Consider the following 19869-nt stretch of genomic DNA (forward strand, 5'->3'; position numbering starts at 1 on the left):
AGATTATGAATGTATTTGGTTCCCTCAGTCCCAATGGACTGAGGGGATTCCTTCATAGGTGCATCTAATTATTATCTCAGTTTTAAAATGAGAGCTATTGTTACATGCTTGTTATTGCTATAAAAATTAAATAAAAATCAACAGAGAAAAATAAACCTAAGGACATCTGGATGAACTATGGACTTTAATTAATACATCAATATTTGTTAACTAGTTATAACAAAAACAAATGTTCCATACTAATATAACATGTTAATAGTAGGAGAAACTGTAGAGGGGTGGTATTTGGGTACTCATTACTATATCTGTTCAGTTTTTCTGTAAATCTAAAACTGTTCTAAAAATAGAATCCTATACATAAAAGGGTAATATGCTAATTGACCCTCACCCCATCGCAAAGATGGCGGCACCCACAGCCAATAAAGAGGGAATATGCTAATTGCTTCCCCGCCCTCAAAGATGGCGGCACCCACAGTCAATAAGGAGGGAATATGCTAATTGACTGCCACACCCTCAGAGATGGTGGCGCCCAGTCCCCTCAGCTCTCCTGGGGCAGCAGGCGCCTGCCTCTGGACTCCCTCAGCCCCCCAGCTGCCCAGGGCTGGCCCGAGGCGCAGGCAAGCCTCGGATGGCCAGTCACTATGAGGCACACTGACCACCTCTTGGTCCCTCCCCCCAGCCGGCAGGCTCCGATCGTCTAATGGCGAATGGGGAACTGAGGGTGGGTGGCAGTGGGAATAGGTGGTGACGGGGGGCGGGGCCGGCTGTGGGCAGCCGGGGAAGATGGCCCTGATCACAGGCCAGGCCTAAGGACTGTACCTGCACACGAATTCATGCACTGGGCCTCTAGTCTATTAATAAAAAAGAATAATGAAAGACTACACCAAGTTATCCTGGACTGTGAGCAGGAGGAGGTGAAAGGATGTAGTAACTTACCTGCAGGGACAGACAAGACTGCAAACTGGTGAGCACTTGGACTACTCCAGAGCCAGTTGTAGAACTAGAGATAGTGGTAAGCTAGAGAGGGCATGTCAGAGCCCAGCAGCAGGTCTCAGGCACCATCCTTTGGAGAGCTCTTGCTTCAGTAACTGTTTAGTGTTTCAGGGGAAGAGAAAAGAAGACAGTGAAAAAACTGCTGTCACTTGTTACAAACCTTGAATCTACAGGATAATTTTCTTTGCAGCACCACCTCCCCTCCTTTCTGCTACACATACACATATCTTTACCCTCACCTAGAATGCAGACCTGGTGGGACACAGTGCCTTACCCATTTACCTCCTCCATCCCCATCTACTCACAACCCTCCCTACTGGTCCCCCAGTTCCCATAGCTTGTTTCATGATTGGTACCAACCTCCTGGTTCTGACTCCATTATTACCCTAGATATGGGGAGCTTTTCATCTCCTCCATGAGTTCCAATAAGTAATATTACAAATGATCATTTGACAGTTTCCTTCTTTCAGTGCTCCGATTGAAGCCCTGCATCTGTGAATAAAATAAACCTCCTTTGCCTGTATAATGCTTAATTTGTAGCATAATATGGTAGTTAAGAGCTGGTCTTCCTCAGTTCAAATCCTGCCTTTTCTTTTACAAGATTCATGACCTTGAGAGAACTTATTTAATTTCATTGTAACTCAGTTTCTTATATAAAATAGGGATAATAATAGTACCTGTTGTGAGGGTTAGTTTAATTGATATATGTAACACTAGAGGCCTGGTGCATGAAATTTGTGCACTGTGTGGGGAGGCCCCTCAGCCTGGCCTGCACCTTCTCACAGTCCAGGACCCCTCCTTCCTTACTGCCCGCCTGCTCACTGCTCCTTACTGCTTGACTCACTGCTCCTTAGCGCTTCTGCAGAGGCAGAAGAGGCTCCCACCACTGCCGCTGCACTTGCCAGCTGTGAGCCTGGCTTCTGGCTGAGCGGCCCTCCCCCTGCGTTGAGCCTCTGCCCCAGGTGGTCAGTGCGCATCATAGTGACCAATCGTTCTGGTCATTCTGCCATAATGGTCACTTAGGCTTTTATTATATAGACTAGAGGCCCGATGCACAAAATTTGTGCAAGGGGCTTAGCCCTCGCAGCCCCGGCTGCCTTGTCCCTCATGGTCCCGGCTGCCTCAGGACCTCACGGCCCTGCCCCCTGCCCATTGGTCGTTCTGGAACGTCATTCCACTGTCCAGTTAATTAGCATATTAGCTCTTTATTATATAGGAAGGATTATATCGATAGATGCTTAGAACAAGTCTCAGTATATAGTAAATGCTCAAAAAATGTTAACTATCGTCATATGTTATTCATAATGAAGTGGTCCATATGTTATATTAAGGATGAGAGAGCTATATTAGGGCTGTATTTGGAAGAATTGTCACATCACAGACCTATTCCTCAGGGAAGCTATGGTCTCCACTGTTTATTTAGTAGGCGACCTTTTCAGGGCCATTAAGCTCTCTGGCCCCCAGTTTCCTTGTATTTAAAATAATCCGAGGATGGAAAGCTTATATTTTAATTCAGTGATTCTCAAGGTGTGAATTAGGGACCTCTAGATGGTTCCTAAGACCCTATCAGGAGTCCTTGAGGTCTAAACAATTTTCATAATAATAATACCAAGATGTTACTTGCCTTTTTCAGCCTCATTTTCTTAAGAATCTAAAGTTTTCCACAGGCTACATGATATCTAATATTGCAATATATACAGAGCAGAAGCTAATATGAGAAGTCAGCTGTCTCCTATTAAGCCATGCATTGAAAAGATTTGCATTCTCTCACTAAACCCTTTTAAAAAAAATTTTATTTATTGATTTTAGAGAGAGAGGAAGGAGGAGACAGACAGACACGTCGATTTGTTCCACTTATTTATGTATTCATTGGTTGCTTCTTGTGTGTGTCCTGACTGGGGATTGAACTCGCAACCTTGGCGTATCAGGACAATGCTCTAACCAACCGAGCTACCCAGCCAGCTCTCACTAAATTTTTAAAAAACATTGTTATTTTTTAAAATAAAAAATGTATTTATGTTAACATGTAATGGTTTTTTATTTTAAAATGAAAAAAAAAATTTTCTCAGTTTTAATTTCTAGTATGGAAAAATTAGATATAATTTACATAAACAAAGATCTTTGGGGTTCTCCACAATTTTAAGAGTGTAAATTAGAACCACTGGTCCGGTTCTTCAGTGGACTGGAAGAGAATTGTAGGCCCCTAATCTCTTGGGAAGAGGAAGTCCTTATGCATCCATTCTACCTTTCAGGCTCTTCCTTTTTTGTCTGTTCTGTGTTCCTCATCTTCAAATGCTTTGAAAGCCTCTACTTTCTTCTATGCCATTCTATAAATGTGTCTTTCTCAATATGATCTTCATTGATTATGAATTCTTTCTCTTCTCTATATTATTTGTTGATTTCCTAACAATCTTACTTTTCCCCCCCTCTATATCTGTTGTTCTGTCATAGCTCTTCCCTTTTCCTTTCATTTTTAACTCCCACAAGTTGTTTGTTTGCCCTTCACAATATCTCTTACTCCTTGATTTGTTCCTTAACATTCTAACACTTCTACTTCCTTTTATTTCTGATATTTACACTCAACTTTGTTCTCTAATTAATCCATTTAATAAATATTAAGCACATATATTACATATTCCCTTGATTGTCTCTGGGGTACAGAAACAAGATAGATGTGATTCCTGTTCTCCCAGAGCTTATAGGCTACCCATGATGGTCATTTAGGATAAAGCTGGGGGCAGTTATAAGGTAATTTGTCCAGGGTCCCACGTTATCCCCCTGGGGGTAGCCTTGAGAGGATCACAGAAATCACTACTAGCAGTAGCAACCATTTATTGCATGTCTACTGTATATCAGGCACTTTACTTCTATTATCTTACTTAGTTCTCATAGCAACTCTGCAAATTAGACATGGTTAGCCCCATTCTACAGATGGAAAAACCAAGATTCATAGAGGATAAGTAACTTGCTCATAGCTATATAGTTAGGAAGTGTTAGTACTAAGATTTCTTTTTCTGTTCAGTTACATCAGCCAAGAAGGAACGGTATCCTGGCCAGGAAATTATATGGAGGGATGAAATGCCAGAGCTTAGCAACTAAGCTGGGGCAGCCACCTAGGGATCTTGTCCCAAGAGCTTTGTTGCCCCTGAGATTAGAACTGGAAGACTACCACTGATTGGAAAGGGGAATACCCAGGGGGTAGAGATGCTGGAAAAGGACATCAGGGATATTTGCTTAATGTTGCCAAATGACTGCCTGTTGCTTACCTGGGAGTAACACATGCCAGAGTACCCGCTAACTTGTCTGTCATTTCTTTGGCAGAGTGACGTCAGAATCAAGTTTGAGCACAACGGGGAGAGGCGGTAAGTCTGCTTTCTGATTAGTGGTTGTGTCCCTGGAGTGATTCTTGTGGAGTCACTGGCTGGACAGTGGGGTTGATTGGACATAAAGGGTAAAGTTTCACCCTTGGCTTGGCCTACCAATTGAACCTTATTTCTAGTCTATATGGAAGCCACTTAAACTGATGTTTTACTCTCCTGCTCTTATTCTGCTACTGTGAGATCTGCCAGTTTACGAGGGGAGGAAGTCAAGACTTCAACCCTTCTCAGAGTCATAACTTCCAGATACTCTGACACTGTACCATTTGCAACGCATTAGAGGGAGTTTAGGATTCTCCTGTGATGTGCCATTACCTTCCCTGATAGAGTGGCCCTAATATTGTCCATGTCAGAGGCCAGCGTGATGAATTGGAAGTTTTTTTATAACGTCTAGGTCATGGGAAGCTCCACCAAGTCCCTCAGATGTGAAGGAGTTCAGATCATTTGAGAACAAAGAAAGAGGGAGTTTTTCAGTCTATATTCCCTTACCTTGTTAGGGAAGTGAAAGTAATATTACAAAACCCTGATGTCCTTTTCTCCATTGTCAATATTTAGTTTTTTGGGGTTTTTTTGTTGTGGTTTTTGTTTTGTGTTTTTTTGGGGGGGCGGGGGTTGGTAGGAAGTTAAGGTAGATGTTCTTAGTGAAGAAAAATATGACTTCACTTAATTTCTCATGTTATTTAAAGAAAAACTTCTAAAAGCCATAGAGAATTCTGGTCACGGGATATTTGGGACCCTGTGTGTATATATGTGCATAAGTGTGCCTTTCATATCTGTCTCCCACTCTTTGCCTTTCTTTCATTGATATCCCCCATTTTTCTTTGCTCCCAGCATTTGGAGAGGCGAAGAGGATACTACTGATAAGTGTAAGGTCCCCCTACTTTACAAGACCCTCCAGAGGACCTTAGTTTCTCCAGACATTCTTAGTATTGGCACCTCTCTGCTGCTGGCAGTTTTCAGTCCACTTTGAAGCTAGCTCCATAGGATATTTGTGGCTATAGCTCTTCCTTAAAAAGATACATCTACAAGCCCACAAAGTTGTCAGAGCCTGCCTGGTGGAAACATTTTGCAAAGAGTGGGTCTGCAGTGCCATAATCTTACTGCTGCCATATGGGTACTACGGCTCTTCCAGGCCTGGAAGGAGGAGAGGGCCTTCTGAGCCCTGTCACCAGCTGCTCCTCTTGTGTCTTGCCAGTAGCTGGGAAGTTAAATTGTCACTTCATTATTGCTGCTTTTCACACTTCTAACCTGACTGGGTTTTGGAAGCATGGCCAGACTTGCAGCCCAGAGTTTTCAGTAGATATGAAATCAAAAGCTCAATTGTGTTGGAGCCTAATTATGCAGTTATGCTCTCCTGAATTCCTGTTCCCAAAGTGGTATGCAGTTACAGTGAGCAGACTTACACTGAGAACGTGTATGTGTTTAGTTTCAGAGAAGCTGCCAGATCGAAACCACAAATATTTAAGGTGGTCAGACAGGAATGGTCTTTTGAAGCCCTGAGCCAGCAGAGCATTGGTATCAAGGTTTTGAAAACTGCATTCTCTTTTTATGGAGCTGTTTTCAGGAGCCATGGCATTTCACTGTTTGTGTACTATGTGTGGAACTGAGGACTTTATAAAGTTGGTGCAAGGAAGCCAAGTTCAAGGTGCTTTGTGCCAGACAGCTCTGGTTTTGTGTATTTCATGTCTTAGGATTTTGTAGAGAATGTTATTGTGAGCTTTCTTTACTTTTTACAGGAAATATAGACAGTATCTATCTAAATAGTCCCTTACAGAATTAAAATTTATAGAAAAAAAGAAGTAGTGGCTTTTTCCATTCATCTATGCCAAGTATCCATTCGGGAGAGCTGACTTCCCCTTTGCTTTGGAAGTTTGGGGCCCAAACTCCTGACCTTTCTCCCTCTTAACCCCAAGAGGGCAGAAGAGGAGGCCTGTAGATTAGGATCTCCTTCCCTTTGAAAACCTTCATGTCTGGATACTGGTGAGATGATTGTTATGGGTGTTTGATCCCTCTTTGAAACACTGGCCTAAAAATGCTTGTTATTCACTGGGTGGGCAGCAGTTTAGATCTTACCAACTCTGGAAGTCCTGGTTTCTGATCCTGACCAGGCTTTTGGCTGCTCTTGGGGGTTTTGAATGGCTTGTCTCCAGGGCAAATGCAGGAGAATTTATCTCTGAGCCATCCTTTTCTCATAGTATGCTGGGGACATTTGAGTGGTCTTCTGATATTTTATTCAAAAAGGCTGGCCCCTTTTGAACTACTGCTGAGGTCCTAATGAAGAGGCAGGGGTATGATTTATGATTAGGAATTTACAGGAGTCATTCTCTCAGGCTCCAAAAAACACTCATATCTAGGTAACCCATCTCTAGATAGCACCCAACAGGATCATTGCTTGGGACAGATGATTTAAGGGGAAAAATATAAGGATTACAATATGGTTGGATTTCCTGGTGGATATAGACTAATATATTCAGCAATATAACTTCCAACATTAAAGAAGTTAATCTGGTTAGATTTCATTAAAATCCAATAGCATAGATTCCTCTTTCCTGTGTCTTGTTGCTGCTTCTGTTCATAATACCTCTTCCCCCTCTGGGGAAGCAGGAAAGATGTGAAAGAACAACACACTGCTTCCTCTCAGCATGGAGGAAGGCAAGAACTGTAGAGGTTCCATGGCTGAGTACTTTACTCCACCACATGGTAGTTAGATTTCATCTAGCCTAGACCTATTAAAAGATGAAGGAAATTTTAATATGCATTTTTCCCATCACAGTAAGCTTCTTTTCATGTGTTTATTAGCCATTCATAACTCTTCTTTGAATTGTCTCATCATACTTTGCCTGTTTTTTAATTGGATTTTCTGACTTTTTCCTATTGATTTGGCAAGTATTTTCTCCAAATTTGGTGTGTGTGTGTGTGTGTGTGTGTGTGTGTGTGTGTGTGTGTTTTAATCCTCACCTGAGAATTTTATTTTTTTTTTGAGAATATGTTTTTATTGATTTTTAGAGAGAGTGGAAGGGAGAGGGAGAGACAGAGAGAGAGAAACATTGTTGTGAGAGATACACATCAATTGGTTGCCTCCTGCACGTGCCCCGACCAGGGCCAGGGATTGAGCCTACAACTGAGGTATCTGCCCTTGAATCAAACCCGAGATCCTTCAGTCTGTGGACCGACACTATCTACTGAGCCAAACTGGTTAGGGCGATATTTTTTTAAACTTTGTTGATGATTTATTTTGTCATGAGAAGTTTAAATTTTGTTGTCAAATCTGTCTTTATCCTTTTGGTCTTCTATATTTTATGTCATAATTAGGAAGTCTATCCCCATGCTAATATTTTTTAATCTATATTTTCATATATATATATAAAGAGTATATATATGAGGTTCTCTCTGATATTCTCATCTGCTTATCTCTTGGCTTATTTTTGTTTTAATTTAAGTTTCAGAGTATTGTGTTGAATCCATATGAAATTGCCTCTTTAGGACTATCAGCAGTATCATATAGTTCATCCTAATACATTCATTAAAACTTTTTAATGAAAATTTCAAACACACACAAAAGTAGAGAGAATATTATACTGAACCTCCATGGACGTGTCACCCACCTTCAATATTATCAACATTTTGCCAGTCTTGTTTCATCTTTTCCCACTTTTAAATTTTGCTGTGCTAGTTAAAGACAAATCATGTTAACACCTGCATAATCTTAACAAACTGTACAACTCAGTGGCTTCTAGTATATTCGCAGTTCTTACTGTATCCTCCATTATAGGAATTGTTCTTTGAACTGACCAAAGGAGTCTTTCTAGAAGAGCATCAATATCAACACTACTTACATGTCCACTTGTGTGGCTGGCTAATAAACTAATCAGACATATAACCAACTCAAGGGAAATTCCTGTAACTCTATGGTAGGAAATCTCGATTCTGAGGATAATCAATATTGAGATTCCTATGACATCTCAAAAATGAGCAGTGGAAAAAATCTTTCAAGTCTGAAGTTGAGTCACTTAGGAGTTAACACCATGGTTTTAGGACTGCTGCACCAATCTCCAGGTTTTCTTCCTAACAGGAGTATTTGGAACATAGTTTTTAAATCTAGGTGTCCTGCTATGATACTGAGCTGTCATTGACAGAAAAATCTAAGCTGAAGTGGTAGGGCAGTGGTTGGGACTAAGCAAATACTTTGCTAATACTATTAGCAAACCTGAAAGATGCTTAGAGGAAGAGTGAAAAAATACAGATAGATAAGAGAAGAAAAAGAAACAATAAAGAAAAAGGCAAATTGTGTCCTAATTGAAAAAAACAAAAAAAAACAAAAAAACAAACTCATCAGAAGTCATAGCTTTCTAAATCCTACGTTAAAATATGCAATTAACCATACTTCCTATTCCTTTTCAGAATTATAGCATTCAGCCGGCCTGTGAGATATGAAGATGTGGAGCGCAAGGTGACAACAGTGTTTGGGCAGCCTCTTGATCTACATTACATGAACAATGAGGTGAGAAAGTAGATGGATGATATGGGGACAACAGTAGGGACAGCTGCCTACCTTTTTCCTCTCTGCTTAGCTGGGGATTTCCTGGTTTGTTCTTGTAATATCATCATATGTTTTCACTTTCTGGAGCTTTTTTTCTTAATTCTAATAACTCTGGTGGGTTTTTTTGTTTGTTTTGTTTTGTTTTCACTATATGGGGAGATTACATAGCTGTTTTCATTTCCCTTGCTCTTTCGGTGCCGGTAGCTCTAATACTCCATGGTGGAGTCAGGTTTGGTGTCAGAGCCAGGTCTTATATTGTCTTCTTTACATTTTGGAGGTGATCTTTTTCTTTCCAGCACAGACTTAACTAGAAGCAGAGGAACTGGGAAGGGGAGAAAACTGGTGGGTAGAAACTCTATTAACAGTCGTAAATGCCGGATTCTTCTCTCAGAATTTAACTCCTGATTGTAGCTTGCTTCAAAAGTTAGCACGTACTTCAACGATTTCTTTGACTCTTTCTCCTCGAGCTACCTGACCAGGGCAGGAAGGAATTTTTTTTTTTTAATATATTTTTATTGATTTCAGAGAGGGAGAGAGAGAGAAATAGAAACATCAATGATGAGAGAGAATCACTGATTGGCTGCCTCCTGCACGCCCCCTTACTGAGTATTGAGCCTACAACCCGGGAATGTGCCCTTGACTGGATTTGAACCCAAGACCCTTTAGTCCGCAGGCTGACGCTCTATCCACTGAGCCAAACCAGCTAGGGCAGGAAGGAATTCTTTTGATTGGCAGTTGGCTGCTTTCCCAGCTATAAGAAAGGTACTAGAGGCTGCAGTCTGTTTAGACTGGTGCTTTGCATTAGTCTGAAAGGTAACATGTTTGTGCCTATTAAAGAGAGTATATCTAGAGCAGTGATTTCCCACCTTTTTCAGCTCATGACATACATACAGTAATTATTAAAATTTTATTTTATTTATGTTTATATATTTGTAATAATAGTTTTATTAATATATAATTCACCTACCATAAAATTTACTCTTTCCAACCCTGCTATGTGGTCTAAATTTGTGTCCTTATTTAAGTAACAGTTTTCATCTTCTTCCAGCCTCCTTCCTCCAATATGCCTTTTCTTCTTATTTTGTTAATGTCAGACTGGATTCTACTGCTTAATTTGGAAAGAAATATGGGGACTATAGCTGTTTGGGGGCGGCCGGTGACTATAAATAACACAAGAGATCTGTTTTGAGCAGTGAAACGTTTTAAAATTGAATTGCAGTGATGGTTGCACAACTCTGTAAATTTACTAAAAATTACTGAATTGTACATGTAAAGAAAAGAAAATATCTCTGTAGTTTCAATGTGATCTTTTAAGACCCCATAGTATCCAACGAGATTGTTTTCTTCCAATTTTATTTTTGTTTATTTTGCTTATTTCTGCAAACTAAAGACTTTTATATGATTTCCTTTTTTTGTGTCCTGTGTCACAGCTCTCCATCCTGCTGAAGAACCAAGATGATCTTGATAAAGCAATTGACATTTTGGATAGGAGCTCAAGCATGAAAAGCCTTAGGATATTGCTGCTGCCTCAGGACAGAAACCATGTAAGTAGCCCCTATCATAGCCTGGCAGCGGAAAACAAAGCTTGCTGTCCTTCAGTTCACCTTGCTTCCTTGACAGAATTTTGTGTTCCTCAGCCACTACTAAAGTGAAAACATAAGCATGGCCACAGTGTCAGTAGCCAGCTAGCCTTCTGCATTTGATTTCACTGTGAAGCCAGATCGTCAGTGTTAAAGTTGCAACTAAAGGTTACTTCACTTGTGTGGGAGGAAGGAAAACATTTTATAATAAAGGATATTTTTTTCTCTATATTTATGTCCTTTCAATTAGATTTGGACCCTAACAAGAAAGATTTGATTAGTGTGGGGGGTGCTGATAAGCAAAGGCTACTAAGGATTCAAGACTCTCATGCTTTATAAATCCCAGCTCCTCAGCAACTGTGCCTTTCTCTTAGGACACATGTAGGAAATAAACTTTTCCTTCTCTTCATTGGAAAAAAGGCCATTGGGCTGTAGGGCTCTTGTAACTTACTAGCTGCTGCCTTACCAAATGGCAGGCAATCAACAGGGACCATCAGAAGTGAGGAGTTATTCTTTATGCAGTTTCCTTTCCTAAAGGGTTTCTGAGGGACTACATTCCACAAGAATGCTTGTAAACTGGGTCTGGCTTCTAATCACGGATTCCTCTACCAGTTTTCTTCAGATGCATGTTCCCAATGGTTTCTTGGCACTCTTTCCTTCCCTTATGCTTGAAGACAGCCAACTGTAGACAGCTGACATGCTGTATGAGAGCCATGGGTGCACTATACCAGGACAGAATTTAGATGGAATGGTGCTCAAGCATCTGCAATGGTGACTTCAACTCTACTGATGGAAGTAATCTGGTTAACAAAGGGGGTGTGCAAGTTAATGAGTCGATTGTGGATCCTCATCTGAAAGTGATCCCAAGTCTTAGAATCCTCCCCACAGGGAGTTTTTCTTGTAGTGATTCTCAGAGTCTTGGTAGGCATCTGAACTGGTCCTTCCACTTTGAAATTCCTTTCTGTTGCACCTCTGATCAAATGAGCATACACCTTCTCCAAAGGCTCTACAATGTGGCTAGTTAGAGAAATTGTGATTTGGTGAATCACTACCTCTGGTTCCATGGTGTCTTTCCGGTATTTTTAAAAGCCATGGCTGCGGCACAGCTGCCTGACCAACTTGTTCCTGGGTGAGAGTGAACAGTGGTGGGTGAGGCAGGAGTGGGAGGGACAGAGCTGCATTGCAGCTGCAATCATGTCTTCCTCCGACCATTTTTTTTTTTTAAGAGACATATGGGGTTGAACTGTCCTACTAGGAGGAGACAAAGGATAATGCAGTTAGGGAGCCTTAGAATTAAGAAGACATTTTCTGATATTACAGACATGTCCTTGTGCATGAGGATTGGTCTTCTCTATCCCAAGTGTGTCTTTTTTTAAAATATGTTTTGGGAAGTATTCTGAAGTAAAAATACATACTTTATTATTTCATTTCTCTATTTAAATTACTCACCTGCACCTTACAGTTCTTCCTTATTGCCTGTCATAGATCTACATTTAGCCTAGCACCCAGGGTTTATCACCAACTACCCTTGCTTTTAATTCCCCAGTCTCATCTTTCCACATTCTTCCTCATACTCTCCCATTCTTCAGTTCTTCCTCTTTGTCAGACCGTGGCCATTACCTTGTAAAGGATCTAGCCTGATATACCCCCTACAATTTGGTTAATATATTGACTGAAACCATTTTATTTATTCCCTATTAGTTTAGTCATTGGGTGTAATTTGCACACCAGTTTATAGGTTGCTTAATTATTACCCTCTAGTTGTTGCATATTTGTAACTTTTACCCTATAAGAGCATACAATCTTCATAATTATAATTTATAAAAATACATAATTCCCTTGAGTTGGATGTACCATAATTTAATTAAATAACCATTTGTGCTATATTGGGACACTTAAGCTGCTATTATTTTTTGCATTTGTAAAGATGTGCATTTACGACTAACAGTGAGTGATAATGGTGGTGATAATTCCTTGGAAACTTCCTCAACTAGACTTCAAACTTCTTAATAAACAGAAGTATGATTCAAAATAACTATGTGCTCAGGAATCCCACCTCTAGAACAGTGCTTCTGTAACTGTCAGTGATGCTTCACTCTCACATCAATGTTTCTCTCTCTTTGAAAACAAAACAAAAACAAAAAAACATGTCCTCAGTGAGAATTAAAATAAATAAATAAAGACTTTTCTAAACATGTGTGCATCTAACTCTTATCTTTCTGCTCTTGATCTTCTTATAACTTTCTAGACCCAGCTTTTAAGCTTAGCATTCTTTTGTATTTGCATACAAAAGCATATATGTAATCAAAGTCTGCAAAGCATTGAAGAGTAGAAGTAATGAAAACAGGTTTACTCACCAAATCTCAATATGGATTAGCTCTGTGAATATTGGTGGTATATAACAAAAAGAAAAAAATAATTTATATGAGGGTTGTAAACATGGCATTCATTTAAAACATTTTTAAAGGTTTTTAGTAAATTAATGTTAAAGCTATAAATTTATTAAATAACCTCCCTAGATGCTTCTACAACTATCATAACTATACTGGTATTCATGCAAATGTCTCTTGGTGCCACCATTGAAGCAGAGCATGGTGAGATCCAGGGTGCTGTTTCTCAGCTCGTGTTCTCATGAACCTAATTTCCCCCCTGCAGAATTGAATCCACTTATTCCTTTTGTTTGATGCCACCAAATCTTGTATCAAGATTGTAGGTTAACTTTTATAACCTCTTTCTCTGCTGATCTTCTAGCTTCCACTCACTGCAATCTTTATGTACATGGTTCCCTGGTAATGTTGCATGTGTTTGTGTCAGCCACATACACTGCTACCCACAGAATCCTTCAGTGAAGTTTTCATTGAATGGTCACATGTCACATTCTGTTTGCTAGCTTTAGAAAGTTCTGCTATCTACACCCTTCACACCTGTTGACTCTCTTTTCACTCTATTATAGTTCCCATTTATTTTTCCTAGTCCCACCTTCCTTCTTCCTCTTTCCCACTTCTAAGTCTTATTCAAGGTTCTCTGAATCCTTGCATCAACTTCATTTTTGTTTGCTACACCATTCTCTTTTATCTCCTTAAATTGGGGTTTTCAAACTTGACTATTACAAACACTTGGGAAGATTTGAAAAATGCCGATCTTTGAGCCCCATCCTCTGAGTTGGTCTGAAGTGTCAAAAGCCCCATGGGCAATTCTGATGGGTGGCTAGGATTGAGAAGCGTTGCCTTAAATTAAAGCATGACTCACCTTCTAAGACATTGCTGCTCAAATTATGGACCATGTGTCAGCAATATCACCTGGAAGCTTGTTAGAAATGCAGATTCTCAACCCCACCGAGACCTACTGTGTCAGAATCTACATTTTAACAAGGTCCCAGGTGATTTTGTGTACACATTCAAGTGTGAGAAGCCTTGCTTTGAAACCTTTATTAATTTCCCTTCATCTGTTTTCCAACCTGTTGCCGCAACTTCAGCCTCTTTTTTTTTTTTTTTTTTTTTTTTTTTTTACAAATCTTACGCTGGCTATTGAACCTACTTTCCTATCTCAGCTTTTTGATTTTAAAATTGAGAGTTTAGAGTATATGTTCTTTGATACATTTCTAATTCATATTGCCAAGATTTATTGAAGTCCCCCTATATGTAAGGCCCTGTGTCCAAGCAGGTGTCTTTGGGTGCTCATCATGCAGCTCTTCTGACTGCAGGGCTGGGCCCTTTGCTTGCCCTTCACTGTCCTGCTGCCTCAGTATGTGGCTTTCTGACTCTCAGCAGAGAGCTATTGCATCTTGGAGGCTTCAGCAAGAACATTCATGTCCCCCTGGTTCTGACTTCCCATTAGACCAATACAGTTTGTCAAGAGAACTTGCATGTGAAAAGTCTGGCCTGGGGAAACTAGAGGAGGCTGCTTGGCAGCTGAACTCACCCCTGAGAACGGGAAGCCTTTTTCCTGGAGAACAGGATATAGTTTGTTTAAGTCAGATTTTTTTTTTTCTTCTGGGAGGTAAAAGACAGAGATGTAAGTAGAAACTTGGACCCAAATTATTCATAAATCCCAAACTCCCATTTCCACTCTCAGTAGTGCTCTGGATATTTGTAAGCACATCCTGACTTCACTTGCTCACCACCAAACTTCAGTTTTAAGCTTTCTCAGTGCAAGGATCCCCCTTTATTGTTTTGTTATCTCTCTAGGGCTTGACTGGGTCAGTGCAAAAGTTGGGGGTCAGTATGGTAATGCTGCTGATCCTGTTTTGAGGTCCTTGACCTCTGACAGAATAGAAATAGCCTTTCCCAAATGAACACAATTCTGAGATGGTTTACATGTAAACTTCAATAATATGAAGCAACTGAGATCTTACCTTAATTTTCAGGGAATGATTATGGGAAGAAATAGCATATCAAGTTACTTTTGTTTTACATTCCTATTGCAACAATCCTAACCTCAAATACTCTTCTTAAAATATATATTTTTGCCAAAACCGATTTGGCTCAGTGGATAGAGCGTCGGCCTGCGGACTGAAGGGTCCTGGGTTCGATTCCGGTCAAGGGCGTGTACCTGGGTTGTGGGCACATCCCCAGTGGGAGATGTGCAGGAGGCAGCTGATCGATGTTTCTAACTCTCTATCTCTCTCTGTTCCTCTCTGTAAAAAATCAATAAAACATATTTAAAAAAAAAAAAAATATATATATATATATATATATATATATATATATATATATTTTTATTGTTGATAGTATTGCAGATATCTCCCATCCCCCTCCTTTACTCCCCTCCTCCCAGCCACACCCACCCTCCTCAAGTTACTTTTAAAAATACATATTTACCAACCAGAATTTTGTTGGGCAGGGAGGTTGCCATCATTCTCTATTCTGACCCCCACTCAGCAGGTGGTCTCACTGCTGAAATAATTTCCTGCTTTTCCTGCTATTCTTCCCAAGCTCTCTGGAGAATTTTATGAGAGGGTATTTACAACTCTTTTCTGTTTGGCAGATTAATAGAGGAATGCCTGTTATTCCTCCGTGTCTGGGTCATTGCCTATTAAATTGGGGCACTGGGTCTCAGTGTCATATGTCAGTGAAGCCATAAAACTATATAGAGCAAATAGTGATTTTCCAAGACAGACTGAGGCATGAAATTTGCAGGAAAGCTGGGTAGCTGTAGCTCATGTATTGAAAACATGAAGGCAGCTGAAAATATGTGGATCCTAGGTAAGTGTGATGGGGCTTTTCTCAGTCCACCTGCTTAAAGATATCTCAGTCTTTTTCTTCTTATCTTGCAGACCAGTTCCTCTCCCCACTCCGGAGTGTCCAGGCAGGTACGGATCAAAGCTTCCCAGTCTGCAGGAGATATAAATACTGTCTACCAGCCCCCTGAGTCCAGAAGCAGGCACCTCTCTGTCAGTGAGTATTTCACCCCTTTTTTTCTCTCATCTAATATATCTGCCCATATTTTTTTAAATTATTAATTAAAAAACAATCAGCAAACATTATTGACTGCTACTCTGTGCAGAATTATCCTCTATGCCTTTATTTGGGAAAAAGGAATACAAAAAAATGACTGGGATGGTATTGTGATCCTCAGGAAACTTACACTGTAATGATGTGATGGCATTATCAAATTCCTTTTAAACATCTCTGAAAAACTGATCTCCTCAAACATCTGTGTGAAGCCCTCCAGCAGTAGTCTACCTTCATTTTTGACCATTCTTTCCCCAAAGGATTGTGGACTTGTGGAGTTCAGAATCAGGTCTAAGTTTGAGTTTTGACCTCAAACCTCTTGCCTATGATTCCTGAGGAGTCCCTGTGCTTCGAGGTAGATGTTGACAAATGAAATTTTGGAAAAGTCAAACTAAGTTGTATGGGAAGGACAAGAGACTGTTGACATCGTATATACAATTGGCTACTTAGGAAGAAAGCTGTGTAGCTGCTGCTGGGCCTCCCCAGGAAATAAATCTAAATCAGATCTGTGCATTATACCACATAACTCCATATTGCTCTGGATTCTGTTTCCTAGAATCTGAAGAAAAGGGCCATTTCTTGACTTCTGGGAATTTGTATCAAGGGGGAAATCTGGCCTTATCAAACATTTGTGTTGAGCCTACTGTCCTAACGTTGCTGAGACCCCTGCTGCCACTATGAAACCAAATTCTATCCATACAGGGAGAATTGCATCAAACTAAATTGCTCTCTAAAGATCTTGAGCTGAGCTTAGGGAGGTCTGAGCATTGGTCTTGTTTCTAAGCTTGTCTGAGAGTGATAAGCCTCCTGAGGAAGTAACAAGAAGAATATGTTGCTGAGGCACTGACTTCGACTCACTGGGTAGTTTCTTGAACTCAAACAAGCACTGGTAGTAAGTGTTGCCAAGCTGAAAGTCTGTGTATCAGTTTCATATTTCTCTAAATTATTGATAATTGGTAACTGTGTTTTCAATAAGCTGGTTGAGGAGAGAGAGCCTGCACCCCAGCAAGGAGACTGTCCAGAGCATCTCTGGCCCTGGAGATTGAGCGGCTGGGAGGGCAGCATTGTTCATTTGTGGAATAAGCAGTGAGAATTGACTTGGGGCAGTGACTAGGCCTTCTTTTCCTAGGCAAGTGCCTGTGATTTGTATGTGGAAGCAGGAGCTAAATGCTGGGCCATTGTTGTAGAGAGTCATATATGAAATTCCTTGTCTGAGAATGCTGAGAAATAAGATTTCTATGAAGTAGTTCTTGTTTATCTAGAGAATGTGCAATACAGCCTCCCAACACAGATAGATCCTGGGTTCCTTCATTCAGTAAGCATTATGTACCAGCCACTGGGCTGGGATGAATGCTATAGTGAAGGCAAATGGAAGGCTAAGGTTCGTGTGGGAGCACAGAGGAGGCAGGCAATAACCAGCTCTGCCTAGGACTTTGGAGAACAGCCTTCACAGAAGAGGGAACATCAGAGCTGACACACAAAGGAAGATGTACTAAGTTTAAAGTAGAGACATATTCCAAGCACAAGAAAGACCACTTGCCAGACACAATCACAACAGAAGGTGGTGAGGTCCAAGAACCCCAGGTGGTTTGGAGTGGTAGATGTCACGAGAGTAATGGGCAGAGCCTGCCAGTCTTTCTGTAAAGCTGAGAATTGGCCCTAGCTGGTTTGGCTCAGTGGATTGAGCTTCGGCCTGCGGACCAAAGGGTCCCAGGTTCGATTCCAGTCAAGGGCACATGCCCGAGTTGCAGGCTCGATCCCCAGGGGGGCGGGGGGTGCAGGAGGCAGCCAATCAGTGATTCTCTCTCATCATTGATGTTTCTATCTCTCTCTCCCTCTCCTTTCCTCTCTGAAATCAATAAAAAGTATATTTAAAAAAAAAAAAAGCTGAGAAGTGGTAGGGGTTATTTCTAACTGGGATGACCTGGGAAATGCATTCTGGTGAGGAGCTATTTGAGCTGATCTTTAGAGATTATGGAGGATTTCCATAGGCAAAGATAAGGGGAGAGGGCTTTTCAACCATTTGCCTATGGAACTCTTACTTATCCTTTAGATTGGAGGAAAAATAGAATGAGAAAGGATGCCTGGACCACTTTCTGAGGAGCCTTGACTGCACTGAGGCTTTGGTAGGCAGTGGGAAGCTGCTGAAAATGTTGACTATTTATATCCCTCTCCATTTATAATGCTTATCACATTATCTTGTTATCTCCCTATCAGACTGCATTTTTATTCATTCAAGAAATAATTGCCAAAGTATCTGTGTTCCGGCAACATGAGAATAAAAAAAGGCAAAACTCCTGTCCCTATTGCCCTTATAGATCTGTGGGAAGACAGACATCTACTTGTCATGCTGTGACTAATGTATAATTATAGACTATGACTAAAGGTGTATGGTGCTATGAGCACGTATGACAGATGGATGTGGCCTGATTTGGGGGCCAGGAAAGCCTTAGGCTATAACCCAGAGCATGAATGAGAGTTATACAGAGGAGATACAAGTAAGAGTTCCAGGCAGGAAGAGCCTGATGGCTGAGGGAGTATGGTGTGTTTGAGAAACAAAGAATCCTGAGGGCTGGAGAGCTGAGAACAAGAGGAAGGGGGGCAGGCTGAGACTGGGGAGGGAGACAGAGCCTTGCAGAATGTGATGAAAATTTTGATCCTTGAAAGCAATGGGAAATCCATTGTAGGGTTTTTAAGTGAAAAGGAATGAGTGACGTGACATACTCAGATTTACTTTGAAAAGATTGATCTAGCTACAGTGTGGAGAACAGATTGGAGTGGGGCAAGAATGGATCTAAGGGAACCACTGAATCTAATGTAGTGGTCCAGATGAAAGAAGACAGAGCTTGGAGTAGGTTAGTGACAGTGGAGAGAGGAAGAACAGATGGATTTGAGACATTTAGAAGGTAAAACTGACAGAACATGGCATTGCAGTGGTTCTCAAGGTGTGTTCTGGGGACTTTGGAGTGGTCCCTGAGGTCCTTTCAGGTCTGTGAGATACAAACTGCTTTCATAATAGTATTAAGAAATTATTTGCCTTTTCACTCATTCCCTCATGAGTTTTCCAGAGGTTATATGCCTGAGGCAGTGTCATTTCTCTGGTGGCTAATGGAATGTGTGCGTGAGTATTACTGTGTTTTAAAAATTTCTGAGCTTTGCCCTGGCCAACGTGGCTCAAATTGGTTGGGTGTAGTCCCATGTACTGAGGGGTTGCCAGTTCAATACCTGGTCGTGGCACATGCCAGGGTTGTGGGCTCTTGATTCCCCAGTGGTGGGCGTGAAGGAGGCAGCCAGTTGTTTCACTCTCGCACAAGTATTTCGCTTTCTCCCCCTCTCCTTTCTTCTTTCTCTAAAAATCAATTTAAAAATCTTTTTTAAAAATTCTGAGCTTTAATTTATAATACCGTGAATATCGATATAATCTACATAAATAAAAGCTCTTTAGTGTCCTCAATTTTTAAAGTATAAAGGGGTTCTAAGACCAAAGGTATTAGATTGAACCACTATGATATTAGATTGAATTTGCAGATGGTGAGTGAGCAGATTAGCTTTATGGATGTGTATAAATGACACTGCCTTTTAGCCTGACAGGGACTCCAAAAGAGGCCTGGTTGGGGTTCTGAAAAGGAACAGACCTGATGTTTTAGACAAGTTGAATTGGAGGTGCTTTGAGACAGCCAAGAGGAGATGCCAGATACCCATTTGATATGTTAGATACACAGATCTCTAGCTCATAGGGGAGAAAATCAGGAATAGTGAAAAAACTGGAAATTGTCAAATTGAAGCCATGGACCAAGAAAAGAGCGCCTAAACAGACTGTAGAACGAGAGAGAAGAGAAGAGGGTCTAGGACTGAGCCTTAAAAACCCAGACCCTCAGTGGCCTATTAGAGGGAGATGAGCCTATAAAGGTCACAGGGAAGGAGTG

At 40.8% G+C, this 19869-nt stretch overlaps 1 protein-coding gene and 1 pseudogene across 3 annotated transcripts in view; one reads left to right on the plus strand and one right to left on the minus strand.

Annotated features, from left to right (window-relative positions):
* The window catches only part of MAP3K3 (mitogen-activated protein kinase kinase kinase 3), a 52655-nt gene that overhangs the window by 11788 nt on the left and 20998 nt on the right, over nt 1-19869 (plus strand). For both annotated transcript variants that reach the window (XM_081109063.1, XM_081109064.1), the window contains exons 2-5: nt 4315-4355; nt 8772-8871; nt 10341-10454; nt 15766-15886. In XM_081109063.1, coding sequence (XP_080965189.1) covers nt 4315-4355; nt 8772-8871; nt 10341-10454; nt 15766-15886 — 376 coding nt within the window. The remainder of the gene's footprint in view (nt 1-4314; nt 4356-8771; nt 8872-10340; nt 10455-15765; nt 15887-19869) is intronic.
* LOC308531957 (small ribosomal subunit protein uS10-like) lies at nt 11246-11583 on the minus strand (annotated as a pseudogene). The gene has a single exon. The product of its transcript is annotated as a small ribosomal subunit protein uS10-like (transcript).

Source organism: Myotis nattereri (genome assembly GCF_964212035.1).
Source record: "Myotis nattereri genome assembly, chromosome: 16".
In the NCBI taxonomy this organism is placed as follows: domain Eukaryota; kingdom Metazoa; phylum Chordata; class Mammalia; order Chiroptera; family Vespertilionidae; genus Myotis; species Myotis nattereri.